This window comes from Mercenaria mercenaria, chromosome 8 (assembly GCF_021730395.1).
Source record: "Mercenaria mercenaria strain notata chromosome 8, MADL_Memer_1, whole genome shotgun sequence".
Classification (NCBI taxonomy): Eukaryota; Metazoa; Mollusca; class Bivalvia; order Venerida; family Veneridae; genus Mercenaria; species Mercenaria mercenaria.
The window spans coordinates 56,005,097-56,025,814 of record NC_069368.1 but is presented as its reverse complement, the minus strand read 5'-3'; the positions used below and the strand labels follow the sequence as shown (position 1 = coordinate 56,025,814).

The 20,718-nt window shown below is 34.6% G+C and overlaps 1 protein-coding gene across 1 annotated transcript; it reads left to right on the top strand.

Annotated features, from left to right (window-relative positions):
- The first annotated feature begins 3,073 nt into the window (after nucleotides 1-3,073).
- Nucleotides 3,074-20,291, top strand: LOC123566301 (adenylate kinase isoenzyme 6-like). Its single transcript, XM_045360260.2, has 4 exons — nucleotides 3,074-3,202; nucleotides 9,022-9,173; nucleotides 11,199-11,344; nucleotides 14,392-20,291. Exons 1-4 carry the CDS (start codon nucleotides 3,160-3,162, stop codon nucleotides 14,576-14,578), a joined length of 528 nt encoding a protein of 175 aa, XP_045216195.2. The 5' UTR covers nucleotides 3,074-3,159; the 3' UTR covers nucleotides 14,579-20,291.
- Nucleotides 20,292-20,718: the final 427 nt, after the last annotated feature.

Below are 20,718 nucleotides of genomic sequence, written 5' to 3'. Positions count from 1 at the left end.
TGTGACTATCCAGCTTGTTCTTCAGTTTCTTTTGATGAATCTCAGTGAGTTCTATGCTTTTGGTGTTATTGATCTGCTTGATCAAGGCAGATTTTTACTTAATGTGACGAGCAGGTGTTTTTGCAGCGAATTTTGAGCTAAATGTGATACATTGTATAATGTACATGATTGTTTTTAATCTGTCAAGTAATTATCAATAACTCAAACTTGATGTTTTGATTGAACTCCATTGACCAGCCATTTTATCAGGCTTCTTAAGAATGAAAATCACTGAAAAGGGATTTACCATATTTGGAGAATAATAATGATGTCATCTGAAAAAGGTCGAGATTTTCTGTTGCAAGGTCATTAATTTAAGCTAAGAAGGGACAGGTGCCAATGACTTAAATCTCTAGGAACGTCAGTGAGAACTGGTAACTCATTTGAAGTAAAGTCGTCCGCTATACCTTTTTGGGCTCGGTCCAAGTGAAATGGCTTGATCCACAGTGATGCTAATGGCTCCCATCTGGGTTGGGTATCGAGCATATGATTTAACGTATGATGTTAAGGATTGTTAAAAGCACCAATTAAGTTGCTATGGCGCAAGTGTTTTCTCCATTCTCAATACGTTAGAGATATAGACATGTAGGTAGTTGCTAGCCTTAATTGGATTGGAAGTGTCTACGGGTCTAAAGGCATCTTTTGACTGGATGATAGCGCTTGAAAAAAAAGGTTAGCGAAATACTGTTGTGTTTTCAGGCTTTCATGAAAAGTGCTTTTTAACATTACATAAACAGCAAATCAACATCATTACAGTTATTTCTGACTCAAAGCTGATATCGCCAGTGCGTAGAGCAATTTTTCTATCGATGAAACGTTACTTCTGTGCTAGTGAATTCTTTTGACTGCGTATATGACTAATGTATTCGTTTTAAAAATCAAAATAAAATAAATAGATAATAATGAAAATAAATACATTTTTTGAGAAGTAAATTTCATTATATATTGGAAAATAACGAACGTAATTTATATTAAAGCTTAGTTTAATATGTAAATAAAGTTGTTTGCTCAATATGATAGTTTTATAATGGAATTATACACAGGCCGGACCTCATGTTTTATAGACTGTTCTAAAATGCGCCGACTGTCTTTTATAAAATTTGTTCTTTTTCACAATTCATTTGAGTTTTCGGTTTTCTTTTCTGCTGGATTTCAAATGTATTTCATTAAAACTTTGGTACACTTATTGAACTTTTACCAATAGTTTGTTTTACAAAGGGACTGTTTGTCGGATCTTCCCTTTTATCTCGTAGTGTGGAAAACATAATTGGATTCCGCCCCTCAATCTAAACAACTGTCCCCTGAATGTTTGTGAAATCTAAAAAAAGGTTTGATGTATGGTAGTATAACATCATTTTTCTGTTCTATTTTGCCTGATCGATTCCGATTGACTTTTTTGTTGTTGCATGGTTACTTATATTTCTAAAGAAAATGTTAAAAGTCGAGTGAAAGCTGGTATTTGTAATATAAACCGTTTAGATTCAATACCTATTTGAAAATAAATTTAGTTGTATTTGCTATGTCATTTTACAACAAAATTATAGATGTAATTAGCCCATATAATTAGGTAAAAGAATGTCCGTTCTTCTAGACAATCCCCTAAATGTATGTCTGGAGGTGTAGAAATAATTAAGATTCTAAAGGTAAGACCCCTGCCAGTCACTTCCAAATGAATTTTGGACATTTTCTTGTAGATTTGAGCAACGAATGCTCTTTTTCCAGAGTTTTAAGGGTATGACCAGATTTATATGCTCTTGTCTTTAAGCTGTTGGAGAAATTAGTTCAAAGCTAATTATTTAGAAAAGACGGCGGCTGGTAGTACGGTCTTGATTTCCAGTTACGTGACACCAGACAATTCCAAAACAGGTTAATCATACATGAGTTTGTATTACTGAGTGCATGTGCTCAGCTACTGTGTACGTGTATGCAGTTTTACGTGCCCATATTTCCATTGGCGGCAGCGTCATTGATGTTGCTTTTCCTATATTTTCCAATACTATGTTTGTCGGAAAATAGCTCATGAGCTAATGTTAACTTGTTATATTGTATCCGACGTAAAATAAAGCTCTTGTATCTTGTATCTTGATGAGCTTTTGTCCTTGTTTGTGTTTTCAAATCAGATATATAAACACATTAAATCCTTAACTTATTTACCTTTTTAAGCATGTTTTATCCATTAAGTACATGTTTCGTTGTTTGATTTTTTCATTAAAAATGTCGCGTTCATTTTGTAACAATTTTGGTATATTGTAACAGGAAAGGACAAGACTCAGACTTTAAAGGGTCCTTATTCTGTTATTACCCAGGTTGCTCTGCTAAACTACAATAAATACCAAACACGGACTGGGTTCAAGATCAGTTTTAATTATTGGAAAACATGACCTCAGTACATTGACAGCATTGTACACTTTATAAATAGCACAAAAACCCTAACATATTGAATGCAAAACTTAACAGTTGAGTATATAAAAAGCCCTGAAACTTGCCTACCTAATTTTGTGATTTCCGCTTCCCCGATCTAAAGAAAAACATTATGCCCCAAAAAAGGAAGATGAAGAAAGAGTCAAAAATAGGTCCCAAAAATCTACATACCTGAAGGTGGCTAGGTTCTAACTAAAAGGTAAAAGCTACCTTGCGAGAGTCCGTGAACACAAGCAATGAAAATGTGAAAATTCGGAGCTTATATACCTTCTGCTGGCTATCTAACAGTAAAGCAGCATGAAATTTAAGAGGAGCGATTGTAATATTACACAAGGGTCGGCCAAAACGTTTAACTCTCACAAGTAACTCGGACAGAAATAAGCTACAGTTATGTATAAGGCAGACAATAGAAAACTTTTGTAACACCCATTGTACTGATCAAGGATAAATTTACACCTCAGTGATTTCAGGAATACAGCATTTCTGTAAGATGGAAATTATATAAGTACACATATTTGGTAAAATTACTGTAAACTGTGCAGATTTGGATGGACTACAATTTTTATTTTCAGAAATAAGCAGCAGAAAAGGAAACATAGGAGTGCTTAAAAGTCATTCCTGCCACAATATCTTTGACTTTGTGGTACTTTAATTTCTTTGTTGTAGTTAATCTCCCACGTGCGTAAACAAACAAACAAAATGGAAAATTTACGACCTGGAGGTCCTAACATATTAATTACTGGTAAATAGTAAATTTGTGATGTCTTGTGATTGTGAAATTACTGCGAGTCATCGTGATAATAGTAGTGTACAACCCAAAACTGCGTTTCATTAAATTGTCATTTGTTTTCGCGATAGTGAAAGCCGTCGCAATATAGTAATCAAACAGGTATACCCATAAATACACCATAGTTTGGCTGTTATAAACATTGATGGTATGCAAACAAATCCGAGGAACACGAGTTTTTATTTGCATCCAGTTTTCAAATGAAATCAACATAGTTGTCGGGGCCATAAGATGTGTAAGAGCGACATGGAGGTTCAAAGGGGCGTTTACATGCATAGGCTAGAGAACCAGAATTTTACTTCTATGCATAATGCTGTCGAAATCCACTTTGTTTGTTGGTAAATGTCATGATTATTATTATCTTAATTGATTTTACCATGCCCTTGCATTTATCTGCGTTTACTGTCTCCAAAGTGTACTCGCCGCATACCGTGTCTGCCATATTGGAATGATATAAACTAGCATGAATGAGTACATGAAAACTACTTTGCCGTTAAAACGGTTTTTAAATGTTATTTGCTTTAAAACTTGTATCATGTTTAAATAATTTAAATACCAAATAAAATTGATTTGTATTTGTGTCATTACATGTTTATAGACATACAAACTTATTCAGTTACCATGAAAACTTCATGCGGATTCTTTTATCACTTTAAATACTGTTTTGTAACACCCAGCATTTCACGTTCAGAAATATGTGATCAGTACTAATTAACAGAAATTACTTAATAATTTTGTTTTAATTATTTCTGTTTTTGTATTGTACCTTTTAAGTTTCTTCCGGCTTGCTCCAGTGCCGATGATTTCCACATTCATTCGTATTAGTTTATTTTATCATTGCAATATGGCGGACAGTATGCGGCGAGTACACTTTTGGAGACACAGTAAACACAAATAAATGAAAGGGCATGACTTGCTAAAATGGTAAAATTAATTAAGATAATAATTTTTAACATGCATGATACTTACCAAAAGAAACAAAGTGATTTCAGCAGCTTTATGCATAGAAATAAAATTCCGGTTCCCTAGCCTATGCACGGTACTTTGGCTAGAGAACCGGTTCTGGGCGAATAAGTTCGCTGTCTAGGGAACCGATTCCGGTTCTCTAGCCACTGCCTTTTCATTAATGGTTACTGGACCTGTAGACAACTCGTACAGCAGGGTTTCAGAAATCTGCAAATTTATTGGTAGCCCAATGGGCTACCAAAATTTTAATCTGGTAGCCCGAACATTTAAGTTTATTTGGCAATGGTCATTTCGGTTAATTTACTATGTGCTTCTATACTACAGTGGATGGAATGATTAAATTTCATAATTTTAGCCATAAGCACATTGTTATAAATTTTGTTCTCTTAAATAGCAATTATCATTACTCCTTTTTATCATTTTAAAGATAAAACTAGATGTATTTAAACTAGAAATATTACAGGAGTACTCTGATAGTTAATTATTGCAACATGGCAATGTAAAGGAATGCAATCAATTTTTATAAACTTGCAATTTTTTAGAGCGTATGAATTGTGATTTATCTCAAAATTATTTAAGTTGACATAATAATTCTGTCTGATTCTAAACATCTGTCTAGTTTAATAAACGGACTAGAACCGCGTATATAAAGTCTCTCAGTTTCTTGGCACTGTATATTCACTTATCCGAAATTATGTTTGTCCAGAATTCTGTATACTTTCTGATATCTTGCTAAATCATGGTCGAATTTTTTGCATGTTAGGCAAGTTTTTAAATGAAAGCATAAACAGTCAGTGTAGGCACTAAACTGTCTCAAAATCAAACATCTATTCTTTCTGATCGCTCGATAAATATTGAGGTCAGCAAACCGAAGTACACTTTGGCAGGTGGCGCTAAAATGACGTAATTTTAAGACTGGTTTGCATATTGTTTTAAACAATAGCGATCAGCGATTTTGATGTTATTGTATTAGTCTAAAATCACTTGTGCACATGTTTTTGTAAACATTTGCCTCCGGGTACGATTAAACGGTTAATTGTTTGCCGATTGTGACAGTAGGTGGTAAGATAATTAAAGCCCCGGGTGTGTATCTCTTGATAAACAAAGGGGTTATAGACAACTATCAAAATTATATTTGAAGACTAAATTATTGATTTCCGGGCTACCAGATACGGAGTTTCAAGGTAGTCCAGCGGGCACGCTGTGAAAAAATTTAGTAGCCCGACAGAATTTTCTGGTAGCCCCCGGGCTCCGGACATGGGATTTCTGAAACCCTGCGTACAGGGCAGGCTAGAGGTCCAGTAATCAATATGAATACTGAGAACGGCATTTACAAATAGCTAGGAGACTATATTTTATCTTTAAAAATGGGAGATGATTTCATAAATATGTTTTATTTTTCTTGTTGTTTTAAATACATGGTAAGTCACAGAAAACAGAAGTATTTATGATTCATAACTTTATCATGACATCACCGTACATCAGGGGTCCTAACTGACCAATCAGAGAGCAGCATTTTCTAGTACCTGTCAGTTTCCACATGGGTATAACAAAGTATATTTACAATGAACATATAGTGACTTTAGTTTAGAAATAAATACACACTATTTTAGAAATCAAATTAAGATTTTTCAATGCACATGCCCCAGATGATGCTACAAACAATAAAAGTTTGAAGTTTCATTGAAATATTATATGGATTTAATTAATTACCTTTATTTTAGTTTAAAGTTTGAGATTTTACACAGAGAGTCTATGATAAAGTCCGAGTAAAATGTAATGAATACCCAAGTGAAATTAGTATCATTCCGCAATGTTTTGGACATGTTAAAATTATGAATTCTTTAATCCCGGGGAAAACACGATCGCTAATTCAACAAATAATTAATAGCTAACCATAATCGGAATTTAAGCAAATCAAATCAAATCAAAATTTTTTATTGTCAGAAAGATTTCAACATTAACATAGCTATGTATAGCTTTTTACCGACACAAAGCTTTTATTGCTTTTCTTGGGACTGATGAATTAGAATAATAAACATAATTTTTATGCCCCCAAAGGGAGGCATATTAGTTTTCAACTGTCCGACCGTTAGTTCGTTCGTTTGTCACAGCGTTAACTTTTTGCATGAAGGCACTTTACTCTTGAACCACCGTACCCAGGACCTTCAAACTTCACATGCTGATAGTACTTATTGAGTACACGACCCCTATTGACTTTGGGGTCACCAGGTTAAAGGTCTAGGCGCTGTGGGGGCATTTGTCACCATTAGTGACAGCTCTTGTTTCTTTAGTATTTAGGACATGGATTGTGGTCATGAATTGTTGAATTTATTTTACTGTTTGAGTAAATAGATAACGATAACCGTTAAAGGTCTGGTAATCAATATAAATGTACTATTATGAACTGTAATACCAGTGTATAAGGTAAATACTGGTAAAAGTTACGATAAGTTGTCATAAAGTTGCCTTTTTTACGTTTATTTTTGTAAATATTTTACGTATAATTAGCTCTCATTCGTGTTTGATACATATTTTAAATATGAAATTTTAACAGCGATTTCCGGTAGTCATGGTTATTTGTTTACTCAAGCAGTAAAATGAATTCAACCATTCGTGAACACAATCCATGTCTTAAATACTGAAGAAAACATTCTCAGTTTAATATTTTTTATTCATCAGTCCTAAGAAAAACAATAAAAGCTTCCGATTATGGCGTACAAATTGCTATTAATTATTGTCATATTTGCGATCGTATTTTTCCCAGGATCAAAGAATTATAAATACATCTGCTTCCTGTGACTTAAACAACGAGAAAAATACGAAAACAAATTTCTGAAATCATCTCCAGTTTTTAAGATAAAATATAGTCTCCTAGTAATATACTTATAGTCTCCTAGTTCTTTGTAAATACCGTTGTAATTACCGGACCTCTAGCCTGCCCTGTATGGGTTCACCCGTTGTCTACCTTCGGGTCTAGAGGTCTGGTTACTGGACCCCTAGCCACTGCCTAAAATGTATACCAAAGTGTTCAGAAGAAGTAGCATTGTCTTTCGAGGGAGGTTGTTCTGTTCGGAATAATAAATTTTCTCTTATATCACATGTACTTTGCTTGCCCACATTCTGTTTTGTAGAAAATATCAATTTGAAACTTCTTTTTAGAAAAATATTTTGACTTTATATATCTACTTATTGTGTGCCTAACACATTTCTCCAGGTGAGTGTTGAAAATGTTACAAAACATGTACATTTCAAAACATTGCAAAAATTGCAAAATGAAAGTGAAAGTAGAGCTGTCAAAATGACACAATACACCTATGTTTGAGAAAATACATAAGTTAACCATATTTCATTACTGGGAGTACCTAGATAAATATGTTAAACACACAACCAAAATAAAGTTAAATGAAAAAATACTTTTGAAAAAGCAGTTTGATATTTTCTACAAAATAGTCTGAACATTGACAGTTGAAGTAAATGTAATATTAGACAAAATACATATTCCCAAAGAAGCTAACCTTTGTATAAAGTATTTCCTGCATCCTCTGAACAGTTCAGTATATTTGTTATAAATAGTAATGGTCTGTGAGGTATAAATTCTGAAATTAAAATTCACCTGAGGGGTGGTCTCCAAACACTTTCGATGAATCTTAACTTACTATGGTCATACACAGCAAACATTAGAGCAATCAACATAAGGTCTGTTGTTGCTGCCACTTACAGCTGCAGCAAGTAAAATATGGTGCATCAGTGACTGTCCCCATCATCTTTCCAAGGATTTACAGTCAACTCGTCCCCCAATAAACTCGTCCCCCAGTCAACTCAAAATTACCAAAAGGGGGACGAGTTGACTAAATTTTATCATGAGGGAGACAAAATGACCTATTTTAGGGGATGAAATGACCATATCGGGGACGAGTTGACTGGGGGACAAGTTGACTTGATACCTTTCCAAGATATGTAACAATTTACCAGAACCGTTTCCAACCGCAAAATCTGAGAGAAAACCGTGGACAGTTCAGACCATTAATTTATCTTAAGTTAAGAATGATATTCCGTGTCCGTGACTTAGTTTTAATTGAGATGATTAATGGAGACTTTCCAGTAACTGGATTTTTTTCTGAGAAGTAAACAAAACTGATACTAAGTGTTTTTAAAGTAAAAAGTTTTTTTAATGAAGAAATGATATTCACATAATGAAATAATTCCTTTTATAAGTATTTTATGGGTTTTTTTCGCCACTTTATCCATTAATTTTAATCTCTTGATAAAAAAACCCATAAATTTTGTCTTTCAGTTGAAAGAAATGCATAGTTCTGATCTGAGAGGGTTACAACCAGTTTGCATTGTTTAAGATAAAATAGGAAGTTTCTTTATTTTATACTTATTTATTTTAGGTTAATTGTGAAGCAGGTTCTACTACTTATATTATTCCCTCTCGACACCTCATTCCTGTTGGAATCCATCGCCACGAGGGTATGAGAAAGAGAAGCCAGCTAGTTTCCCTTTTAATGCTGAGTGCCAAACAAGGGAGCTACTGGTACTATTTTTCACACCTTTGGTATGACACTGTAGGGATCCAACCAAAGACCTCCCGCATTCGAAGCGGACGGTCTACAACAAGGAAATATTTTTATTTTAGTGACATGTGCAAACATGTAGAGTAAGTTTCACAATAAGAAAAGCACCTTGCCCAGTGCGCCTATATAACAGCACAAAATAAGTATTAAAATTGTCTGTAATGAAGCTGGTTATAAATGCATTTAAGCCTTCAGTAATAAGTGTTTTCCCTAACAATTGTTTTTTAGGCACACCAGGGACTGGGAAATCTACTTTGGGAGCTGAACTTGCACAGAGGACAGGGTTACAGTATGTTAACGTGGGAGAACTTGCAAAACAAGAACATTTTTACGAGGGTTATGATGATGTCTATCAATGTCCGATATTAAACGAAGACCAGGTATTTATAATAGATATTAAATTTTACTAATTTTGCTGAAAGGACAATGTATTTTATCTAGTTCACAGTTGTGCAAAAACTGTTAACAATGTGCTTTTTGGATCTGAAACTTAAATTTGGCTACTTTCATGTTTTAGAGTGTGATTGAAATAATTACTTAACAGAACTTGAACCTGCAGTCAAGGATTTGTACTGCTTCACATCTTTGCCTTCTTCTATACATCTTGAAAACACTTATAATTCTAACTCTTTTATGATTATTTTGAAATTATGTGTACAGTTTTATTCAGAAAATATTGCCCTAGATAATAAGCACAGATTTTTATGTTTTTAGCTCACCTGTCACAAAGTGACAAGGTGAGCTTTTGTGATCGCGTGGCGTCTGTCGTCCGTGCGTAAACTTTTGCTTGTGACCACTCTAGAGGTCACATTTTTCATGGGATCTTCATGAAAGTTGGTCAGAATGTTCATCTTGATGATATCTAGGTCAAGTTCGAAACTGGGTCACGTGCGGTCAAAAACTAGGTCAGTAGATCTAAAAATATAAAAACCTTGTGACCTCTCTAGAGGCCATATTTTTCATGAGATCTTCATGAAAATTGGTCAGCATGTTCACCTTGATGATATCTAGGTCAAGTTCGAAACTGGGTCACATGGGTTCAAAAACTAGGTCAGTAGGTCTAAAAATAGAAAAATCTTGTGACCTCTAGTTCTGATATGTTATTCTTGGTTCCAGTTTTGATTACAGCATAGACTCAAGATATAAGCCAAACATTGCAAGCAGATTTTTGCAGCAGATATCTGAAATGAACTAAGGAAATATAGAGCTCAGCTTTTGCGTTTGAAATCAGAGAACATAAATTAGATGTGGAGTGTTACCCAGTACTTTATTTTGATGACAGTATATTTTTAGCTCACTTGGATTTTGCTCAGACGAGTTTTTGTGATGTGCCTGTGTCCATCAGCATCATCTTTTTACTTCAACAACTTCTCTCTGAAACTGCTGGTCAGAATTAAACCAAACTTGATATGAAGCAACCTTATGAGGTCCGCTCTTAGATTTGTTCAGTGGTTCCACTTGATTGATTTTAGGGGCCGACCAGAGCTAAAAATAGAAAAACCTTTGACTGATTTCTCATGAACTCATTGATGGATCTTCACCAAACTTTGTCTGTAGCATACTTGTATGATCCTCTCAGATTTGTTCAAATGGTTCCACAGGACTATGGGCTGTCAGAGCTAAAAATAGAAAAACCTTAAAACAACTTCTCACCACCAAACTTGGTCTGTAGCATCCTTGTAAGGTCCTCTCTCAGATTTGTTCAAATGGTTCTGCTTGACTAATTTTATGGTTTTTATCAACCTTGAAAGATCCTCTCTCAGGTTTATTCAAACGGTTCCACTGTATTGATTTTAGGGGCCACCAGAGCTAAAAATTATTACTAAAATCTATGGCCGCAATCTGCTGGGCTTAAGTATTTGGAGGACTTTTTGAAAATTGATCTTGTTTGAAACTGTTCCATTTTAGAATAATTTAACACAATACATTGTATTTTCTTTGGTGACTTTATAATACAGATTGTAATCTAGTTTCTAGTATTAAACCAAGAGGGAATCATTCTATAAATGTTAGGATGTTAATGATGCAAATGCATCTTTTTGGTACTATTGGAAAACCATATATGTTAAAATTGACATATTATTATTAATTGAATTTAACAGCAAGTTATACACAGTTTAGCTCACAAAAAAACAGTGATCTAAATTCAGTTCACCTCGGGACAGTCTTGATGTTAAGATTTAAAAAAAATTGTTTAATTTACTACGGTCATACACAGCAAACATTAGTGCTATCAACATTAGGCCTACAATTGTTGCTGTGACTTACAGCTGCAAGCAATAGTACATCAGTCATTCAGTGTCTGTTTCCTTCCTCATTCTAGTCTTTGATATTTTGAAAGTCACATAGTGATAGGTGAGTTTCACAGAAGCTCTTGTTTCAATCTAATGTTTATATTTTGACAGGTGATAGATGAGTTAGAAGATCAGATGAGAGGGGGAGGCAACATCATAGATTACCATGGTTGTGAGTTCTTCCCAGAGAGGTGGTTTGATATTGTGTTTGTTCTCCGCACAGATAACACGGTGTTGTACAACAGGCTAGAACAAAGGTATTATTGTGTACAAAATAATTTAGACATTGCAATAATCAGGAACAGCTTTTAAGAGACCCCTGCCAGTTTTTGACTAGAGGGGACTGGTCTATCCGTCAGCCTGTCAGCGAGTTTTCACAAGTGGAATCCTGCAATATTATAACTTTAAAAGTACAAGACATTTTACAACAAAACTTTCAACAAAGATAGATGGCAATATGAATATTATGTATGTCCTTCAATTTCGTTGCTATGGCAACAAAAAAGTGGTTTCTGTGGCAACAAATAGTCCAGAAATACGAAGGGTAGTGGGATCCTGCAGTCATTCAGAAAGTACAAGATATTTTATGCCATGATGCATAAATTGAACTGTACATCCATGTGTCTCACTCCTTCAGTCACACTTCCTTGTGTACTCTATTCCTCATACAGTTTTCATCAAATTCAGAAGAAACTTGGTATACATCCACATGAGGAAGATATGTTCAGATTCTCGGCCATCAAAGCAAAGTATAGAAAAAAAAACTTTAAATATCATACATTTTTATGAACCTCTTAAAGGATGTAAAATGTATACATCATTTTATTTTTATTTTGACTCTATATCCATCTGTCTGTCTCTCCATTTGTCAGTCACAAAAGGTAGATCCATTTTAACTTCAGGGGTTTAAGATTTTTTTATGAAACCTGATTTATAGATAGCAAGTTATTTGGAGAATATGCAGGTTCTTTATCAGTATAAAAAATGTAGGTTCCCTTCTGGTAGTGGACTTTTATTGCTGGGCAATAGTCTTGTTTCAGATAATATTTGAAAGTTTTGTACCATCTAATACATTTTATGCTGAGAACTGTCAATGTTAAAAGTGTATTTTAAACTTCTGTGTGACACACAACAGCCTTACACAGACTTTAAGATATTTTACACAACATTACCTTTTTTTTAAAACAGCAGAACCAGTTTGAATAAATCTTAATTATGTCTCCCACCTCACAGTGGTGTGGGAGACATTGATTTACTCCAGTCTGTGTGTGTGTGTGTGTGTGTGTCTGTCACAAAGCTTGTCCACACTCTTTAAGTTGAACATTTGTCATCCGATTTTCACCAAACTTGAACAAAATATGTTTGACCATAAGACCTCAGCCAAGTTCGATAACTAGCCAAATCGGTCCAGGCGTCTTGGAGTTATGGCCCTTGAATTACCAAAAATCGGTCTTTTTACTCTTGTCCGCACTCTAATTCGAATATTTCTCATCCAATCTTCACCAAACTTGAACAAAATGTGTTTGACCATGAGACCTCGGCCAAGTTCGATAACTAGCCAAATAGGTCCAGGACTTACAGCCCTTGAATTATCGAAAAATTGGCCTTTTTACTCATGTCCGCACTCTTAATCAAACATTTCTCATCCGATCTTCACCAAACTTGAACAAAATGTGTTTGACCATGAGACCTCAGCCAGATTCGATAACTAGCCAAATCGGTCCAGGCATTTTGGACTTATGGCCCTTGAATTATCGAAAAATTGGCCTTTTTACTCAGCCTACTTGGCCTCCGATCTTCACCAAACTTGAACAAAATGTGTTTGACCATGAGACCTCGGCCCAGTCCGATAACTAGCCAAATCGGTCCAGGCATTTTAGAGTTACGGCCTTTGAATTACCGAAAAAATCCATCTGTTTACTCTTGTCCACTCTCTAAGTCGAACATTTCTCATCCGATCTTCACCAAACTTGAACAAAATGTGTTTGGCCATAAGACCTTACCCAAGTTCGATAACTAGCCAAATCCGCCCAGGCACTTTCGATTTATGGCCCTTGAATTACTGATTGGATCCACTCATCCAGACCATCTAATTGGATCCACTCGTCTAAAAACATCTAGAGAAACTAACATTTTTCATAGGGGCAGTTGTGGGAGACATGCGCTTTTCTCAAAAGCATCTCTAGTATTATTTGTGTGTTTGTTTATTTTGGGTTTAATTCCATTTTTCAACAGTATGTCAGTGATGTAACAATTGGCAGTTAACCCAACCGGTGTTCCTGGATTCTGTTCCTGTACAAACCTGTTCTCCACAAGTAACTGCCAACTTCCTCACATGAATCAAAGGTGGAGGAGGAGTGATTGCAGATGCAGTGTTTTTAGCTCACCTGTCACGAAGTGACAAGGTGAGCTATTGTGACCGCTTGATGTCTGTCGTGCATAGTGCATCATGCATCGTGTGTCAACAATTTCTAAAAAATCTTCTTCTTGAAAACCACTGGGCAGAATTACACCAAACTTCACAGGAATGATCCTTGGGTGGCCCCTTTCAAAATTATTCAAAGAATTGAATTCCATGCAGAACTCTGGTTGCCATGGCAACCGAAAGGAAAAACTTTAAAAATCTTCTTCTCAAAAACCAGAAGCCCTAGAGCTTAGATATTTGGTGTGAAGCATTGCCTAGTGGACCTCTACCAATTTTATTCAAATCATGACCCAGGCATCAAAATTGACCCCGCCCCAGGGGTCACTTTATTTTACATAGGAAAATCTTCAAAAATCTTCTTCTCAGAAACCAGAAGCCCTAGAGCTTAGATGTTTGACATGTAGCATTGCCTAGTGGACCTCTACAAAAGTTCTTCAAATCATGATCCCAGGTCAAAACGACCCCACCCCAGTGTCACTTGATTTTACATAGGAAAATCTTCAAAAATTTTCTTAAAATAAACCAGAAGGTCTAGAGCTTAGATATTTGACATGTAGCATTGCCTAGTGGACCTCAATAAAGTTTGTTCAAATCGTAACCTCCGGGGTCAAAATTGACCCCGCCCTAGGGGTCACTTGATTTTACATAGGAAAATCTTCAAAAATTTTCTAAAAATAAACCAGAAGTCCTAAATCTTAGATATTTGACATGTAGCATTGCCTGGTAGGCTTCTACAAAATTTGTTCAAATCATGACCCCCAGGGTCAAATTGACCCTGCCCCATGGGGTTACTTGATTGTGCATTATAGAAAAATCTTCAAAATTTATGCTTATTTTTTTCTATTTTTAAAAAAGAAGAGATTGTTTTATCCATTTCAGGGGATATGCAGGGAAGAAGTTGGACGACAACATACAATGTGAAATATTCCAGACAATATTAGATGAAGCTAGAAATTCCTACAAGGCTGAAATTGTTCATGAGTTACCCAGCAATACACCAGATGAACTGGAAGATAATTTGGACAAAATCGCTGCCTGGTTACAGGAATGGAAGGTTTCTCACTAGCACAGGCTGACTTTTAGTAGTTTGGTAGTTTATTGGTTAATTTACCATAATATTGTGTAATTTATGCCATATTATCCCTGGAGAGAGAAAAATGAAAAGGAAGTCCACGGTTTTTGGGGAAGTTTCTTCGACAAGTGGATAGCAAAGTTTGCTGAAGCAATGTGAATTTTACCAAGGAATGGTAGAAAATGATGTTAATGCTTTTATAACTGAATTAAGCGGGTGCTTTGATCACTTTTAAATTAATCATACCAGTGAAAATCAGATTGCAGATTTGGTTTTTGCTAAGTCTGATGTCTGTCTCTGATGATATCACTAACCAAAGACTGATAGTTAACAAGATGTTAACTGTCTGGGGAAAATAGATTACAAGATGTTAACTGTGTAGGGAAAATAGATTACAAGATGTTAACTGTCCCTGGGAAAATAGATTACAAGATGTTAACTGTCCCTGGGAAAATATATTTCAAGATGTTATCTGCCTAAGATAGTTTACAAGAAGTTAACTGCATAGGAAAATAGTTTACAAGATGGTAACTGCCGAGAAAATAGTTTACAAGACGTTAACTGCATAGAAAAATAGTTAACAAGATGGTAACTGCCGAGAAAATAGTTTACAAGATGTTAACTGCCAAGAAAAATAGTTAACAAGATGTTAACTGCTGAGAAAAATAGTTTACAAGATGGTAACTGCCTAGCAAGATTGAAATTTGCTAGATTTAGAAATAGATAAAAAAAGCAGAAACAATGCATTCAGTATTAAACAAATCACTAGAAATTCCATCATTTTTAGCTTGACTATTCAAAGAATAGCCTAGCTATTCTACTCACCCTGGCGTCGGCGTCACACCTTGGTTAAAAGTTTTGCATGCAAGTACATATGGCTATCATTTAAAGGCATATAGCTTTGAAACTTATGTTTTCTTTTTGAAGCTTTTCTAGGTCAATTACCAACCTCACTGGGTCATGTCCCATAACTCTGACATGTATTTTGGCCAAATTATGCCCCATTTTGGACTTGAAAATACTGGTTAAAGTTTTACATGCAAGTTACTATCTCCAAAACTAATGCAGATATTGAATTGAAACCTCACATGTGTCTTCAGGGTCATAAAACTAGGTGATAGCATCAAGAGCCATAACTCTGACATGCATTTTGTCCAAATTATGCCCCCTTTTGGACTTAGAAAATCCTGGTTAAAGTTTTGCATGCAAGCTTTGAAACTTCTTTTTTCTTTTTTTTTAGGTTAATTACCAACCTCACTGGATCAAGTCTCATAACTCTGACATGTATTTTGGCCAAATTATGCCCCCTTTTGGACTTAATAGAAAACCCAGGTTAAAGTTTTACATGCAAGGTACTATCTCCAAAACTAATGCAGATATTGAATTGCAACTTCACATGTGTCTTCGGGGTCATAAACTAGGTGATAGCATCAAGAGCCATAACTCTGACATGCATTTTGGCCAAATTATGCCCCCTTTTGGACTTAGAAAATCCTGGTTAAAGTTTTGCATGCAAGTACATATCGCTATTACTTAAAGGCATGTAGCTCTTTAACTTTTGTTTTCTTTTCTAGATCAATTACCAACCTCAGCGGGTCAAGTCCCATAACTCTGACACGTATTTTGAGCAAATTATGCCTCCTTTAGGACTTAGAAAATCCTGGTTAAAGTTTTGGATGCAAGTTACTATCTCCAAATCTATTGCAGATATTGAATTGAAACTTTACATGTGTCTTCAGGGTTATAAAACTAGGTTATAGCATCAAGTCCCATAACTCTGACATGCATTTTGGCCAAATTATGTCCCATGTGAACTTAAAACTCCTGGTTAAAGTTTTGCATGCAAATTACTATCTCTAAAACTAATGCAGATACTGGATTGAAACTCTATAGATATTCTAACATTTAGGGTAATATTCCTGCTTCTGGGACAACAATTCAAATAGTCAAGCATTTGCTGTCTTACGGGCTCTTGTTATTAGGGTAATTATAGATACTGGGGATTGAAAGCAAGCAAGTAACTTTTATAGAGTTAATTGGTTCATGCAGTAAAAGTTGTTTTTTTTTCATAGCTCTAAGCAGTTGTGTTGAGTGTTGAACATATAAATGTAAGAAACCACTTCTAACTATTGTATTTTATCACAGTTTAGATACAAAGATTATCATAACAGTGTACAATGATGTTGTATGTTATAAGTTGTGATATTTATTGATATTTAATTATTCATCATCTTGACATACTCAGAACTCTTTCATAATTCAAGGTGTTAAATGTGGATGTCATTTTTAAAATTTTTTATTCATTGGCCAGTTAATTTATGTGGGGTAAAACTTTGGCAACAATATCTTTGAAAACAATACTGCAAAGAGATGTCTATAAATCCATTCAGTTCCAGAAGGCCATGTTTTTTTTTTTTACTGAACTACAACTCTGATCAAGAAATGAGTGTCTCTTTTTAAATGCTGACAGATTAATATACTTTGTTAGAAGCAAATTATGTGTCATATGCTATTGGTTTCCTGTATGGAATATAAGACCACCAAAAAATGACACGCTAAAGATATGTGGAGAGTTTGAAAACATTTGGTCAAGCTATTTCTGAGAAACATGCTTACATGCATGATAATACAAGTTTGTGTGTGCCATATATTTGTCAGGCACCTATCTTTTTTCTGTCTTCCTTCATAACAATGTGCTGTGTGCTACTTCTCCTGACATTATTTATATTTTACAAAATGCTATTAGCCAATCTCATTGTTTTGACATGAAATTTGTCAAAAAAATCTTATAAATATTATTGAGGAAATGGGTTTCTTGTATAAGATATGATTGTTTTTATGGTTTGAGAATGGACATATGTGTTGTGAAAGGAATATTATGCTAAAGAAGAATGAAGAGCAAATGTAAATTCAGTTAGTAAAACAATAAACATTTTTGATCAAACATATTATTAGTATGCTGCTTTCTCCTTGATTCAAGCCTCTTAAATCTTTGAGAGGTATGCATATTTTTGTTAACCTTTTCAATTAAATAATTTTTGTTTGTTGTTACAAAAATATTTGCATTTAACAATGGACATTAAGAATTACAATGTTATCATCTTTTATATGTACTTTTTTTTGCACGCGACTGAAGGAGGTCGAACTCCACATCATTTTAAAACTTTCTCATCGATTCGAGCCCTTTGTTTGGTAGGTCAATAAGGTTAATGTTTGCACAGTCTATTTCCATAACGCAAATTTCTATCAAGATTGACTTCTTGTTCACTTGTTACAACAGTTGAAATATGCTCAGGATGCTTTTAATTTGAAACTTGGGCTCACAATATTACCCACTGTGTAATTTCCTTTTGAAATAAGCAATTTTTTATGCAGAATATTAAAACAGGTATTTACTTAATTTTTCAGTGGTTTCATGTCTAATATTTTCCAAGGCATTTTAAAATGTAAATGACACAACTTTCTGATTGAATAACATGCTACATGAGCATGAATTTTACTAAAACACAAGGGCCCGAATCTATGAGAAAGCTCGAATCGACAAGAAACAGGCATATCCCATTTGGTTGAAAGCCAGTTTTGGAGACGATAGGTTTGTGCTGTGTCATTCTGTCCATCCTTCCATTTCATTCCAAGTTTGTCCAGTCAAAAACTTTGCCATACTTAGATGGATTTTTGAAATAATGTTCTGCACAAGCATACAGACATAATACATGCAAGACTTTGACCCCTTGCTCAATGGATATTGTCACAGTAAGAAAATCTTAAGATTGTAGGTCTTTAGGTTATTTTATGCATGGAAATCTTTTGCTATAAAAATTATAAATTGTCATGTTTATTGAAAATATTATTATGAAAAAACTTACATCATGGCAGAGATTTGATAATGTTAACAATGATACTAAGTAGAATTCAGTAGTAGTATGAGTCCTGTATCATATATTTTGTATACATGTATATTTATATATATGCGTTTTAAATTGGTTTGTAAAAAGAATATATGTTTGTCATAAAATCCTATAAATGTGATGGCATTTTCCCAACTTAATTTGAACTGATTTTGATTTAGTCTCAAGATGTTAACACTTTAAATTTACCCTAAAACAGCTATTGAAAGTGTGTTTGTATCATTTAGCTTCCAAAGTAGGAATAGTCTTAACTTAATTTCCTAGGATATAATGTCTTTATGCCAATAAACATGTTTACATAAGAAAAGATGAATGATTTTGAAGTTCTCTGTTTCTGTTGGAAAACCTGTAAGTTTTAAGTAATTGTCTAGACTTTTTAGATAAATATTAAACTATTAAGTTGGAGATGATTTTTATGTTAAAAAAAGTTACAAAGATGGACTGTATGGACTAGACCATATTTGTCTGAATCTGAAATGTAGTACTGTAAATGTACTATTATTAGCACTGGACTTCTTTTGGAATTGGTAGCACAATGCCGTGTTCTTGCTGATTCTACTATTTGTTCACACTTAAGGATTTTCCAAGGTTGTTTGTTAAGTTCCTTATTAAAGTTAAAATACATTATAGGCATTATGTGTGTGTGTGTTTTTGTATCTGGTAGCTCATCATTCCTTATTTTCTTTAATGTTTTGATATATTATTTTAACAATTCAGAAATTTGTTTTTATGTTTAACTATGGACTATGCAAAATCTGTTTTTAATAAGTTTGATGTGGGTTTTTTAATTGAGCCCCACCATGAGAAAACAAACATAGTGCATTTGTGACCAGCATGGATCCAGACCAGCCTGCACATCCACGCAATCTGGTCAGGATCCATGCTGTTCACTTTCAAAGCCTATTGCAATTCGAGAAACAGTTAGCGAACAGCATTGATCCTGACCAGACTGTGCGGATCCATGCAGGCTGGTCTGGATCCATGCTGGTCGCAGTTGCACTATGTTGGTTTTCTCATGGTGCGGCTCAATTACACATTGTAATAATTTATCTATAAATAAACAAAATAGTCTATATTATTTAAGCTTGAAATTCTTTTATAAACGAAGTTCATGTACTTGCAACACAGACTTCTGACTTTCTTAACACTTAGCCTGCTGGTGGCAAGTAATTCTGCTTTTGCCACCAGTGCAGACCAAGATCAGCCTGCATGTCATTGAGGCTGATCATTGTCTGCACTGTTCTCTGTTCAGTCTGTAAATTTTCAGTGAACATCCCTTATAATAGTAAATGGTACTTCCAAAATTGAATAATGGACCAGTCCATTTTAGAAATTTAGCAGGGGAAAGGTTAAAATATAATCAGTTTTCTTGACATTTTGAACAAGGTATAGGAGCAGTCTAGTTATCTTCTCTTGGTGGTCAGTCATAAGTTGAACAATTATCAAAAGTCAGTATAATTATATTGTTAGGGAATTTAAGGTAAAAGTTTGCTCAAGAAACTCTTAGTATACTTTGTTTTCTAAAGTTGAATTTTGAAGAGCTAGTATTTATCCTGCAAAAGCTTGAAAATGTACAAAAACCTGATTGAAAGGGGACATCACCATTGTAACACTGTTTCAGATTTGCTCTAATAAATTTTAGATTGCACATTTTGACCAGAGAATTTAACTTATTATATAGAAATGAAGTACATTTACAGTGTCTGTATTATATTTAATTGTGGCATTGTTATATATGAATTGAATGCTGTCAACTGTTAGTGAGATTGTTACTGAAATAAAATATAATGTTTGAAATATGTTGTATCTTCTGTGCTCATTTATTTATGCTGACTATATAAACTTCCTTAGCAAATTCCAGCACGCTTGTGGTGAGCTCAACATATTCATCAGAATGGCTGTTCTGTGTATATACATAAGTGCATGTTTTAAGTGTTAGTGCATCAGTCTGCTGTTGTCTGGACAATAACTTGGATATGCATGGAACAGTCTTTTTGTGTCCCCCTAACCCGCTTTCTAGGGGTGGGGGAGGGGCATTTAGACTTACCCTTATATATACATCTGTCCGTTCTTCCCGATGTTTGTCTGTCTGAATGTGTGTTGTGCATATCTCAAGAAGTATTAGACCTAGAAACATGAAAGATAGGAATGTTCTTCAGGATATGTAGCTGTGCACCTGGAGTGGGTGCGAGGGTTTGGCAGTCAAAAATAGGAATAAAGGGCCTA

Bases quoted from the DNA above. Each gene is read 5' to 3' on its own strand.
- LOC123566301 (XM_045360260.2), top strand. From the start codon at position 3,160: ATGGAAAATTTACGACCTGGAGGTCCTAACATATTAATTACTG. The intron at 3,203-9,021 runs GTAAATAGTAAA...ATTGTTTTTTAG, and splicing joins TCCTAACATATTAATTACTG to GCACACCAGGGACTGGGAAA. The intron at 9,174-11,198 runs GTATTTATAATA...ATATTTTGACAG, and splicing joins CGATATTAAACGAAGACCAG to GTGATAGATGAGTTAGAAGA.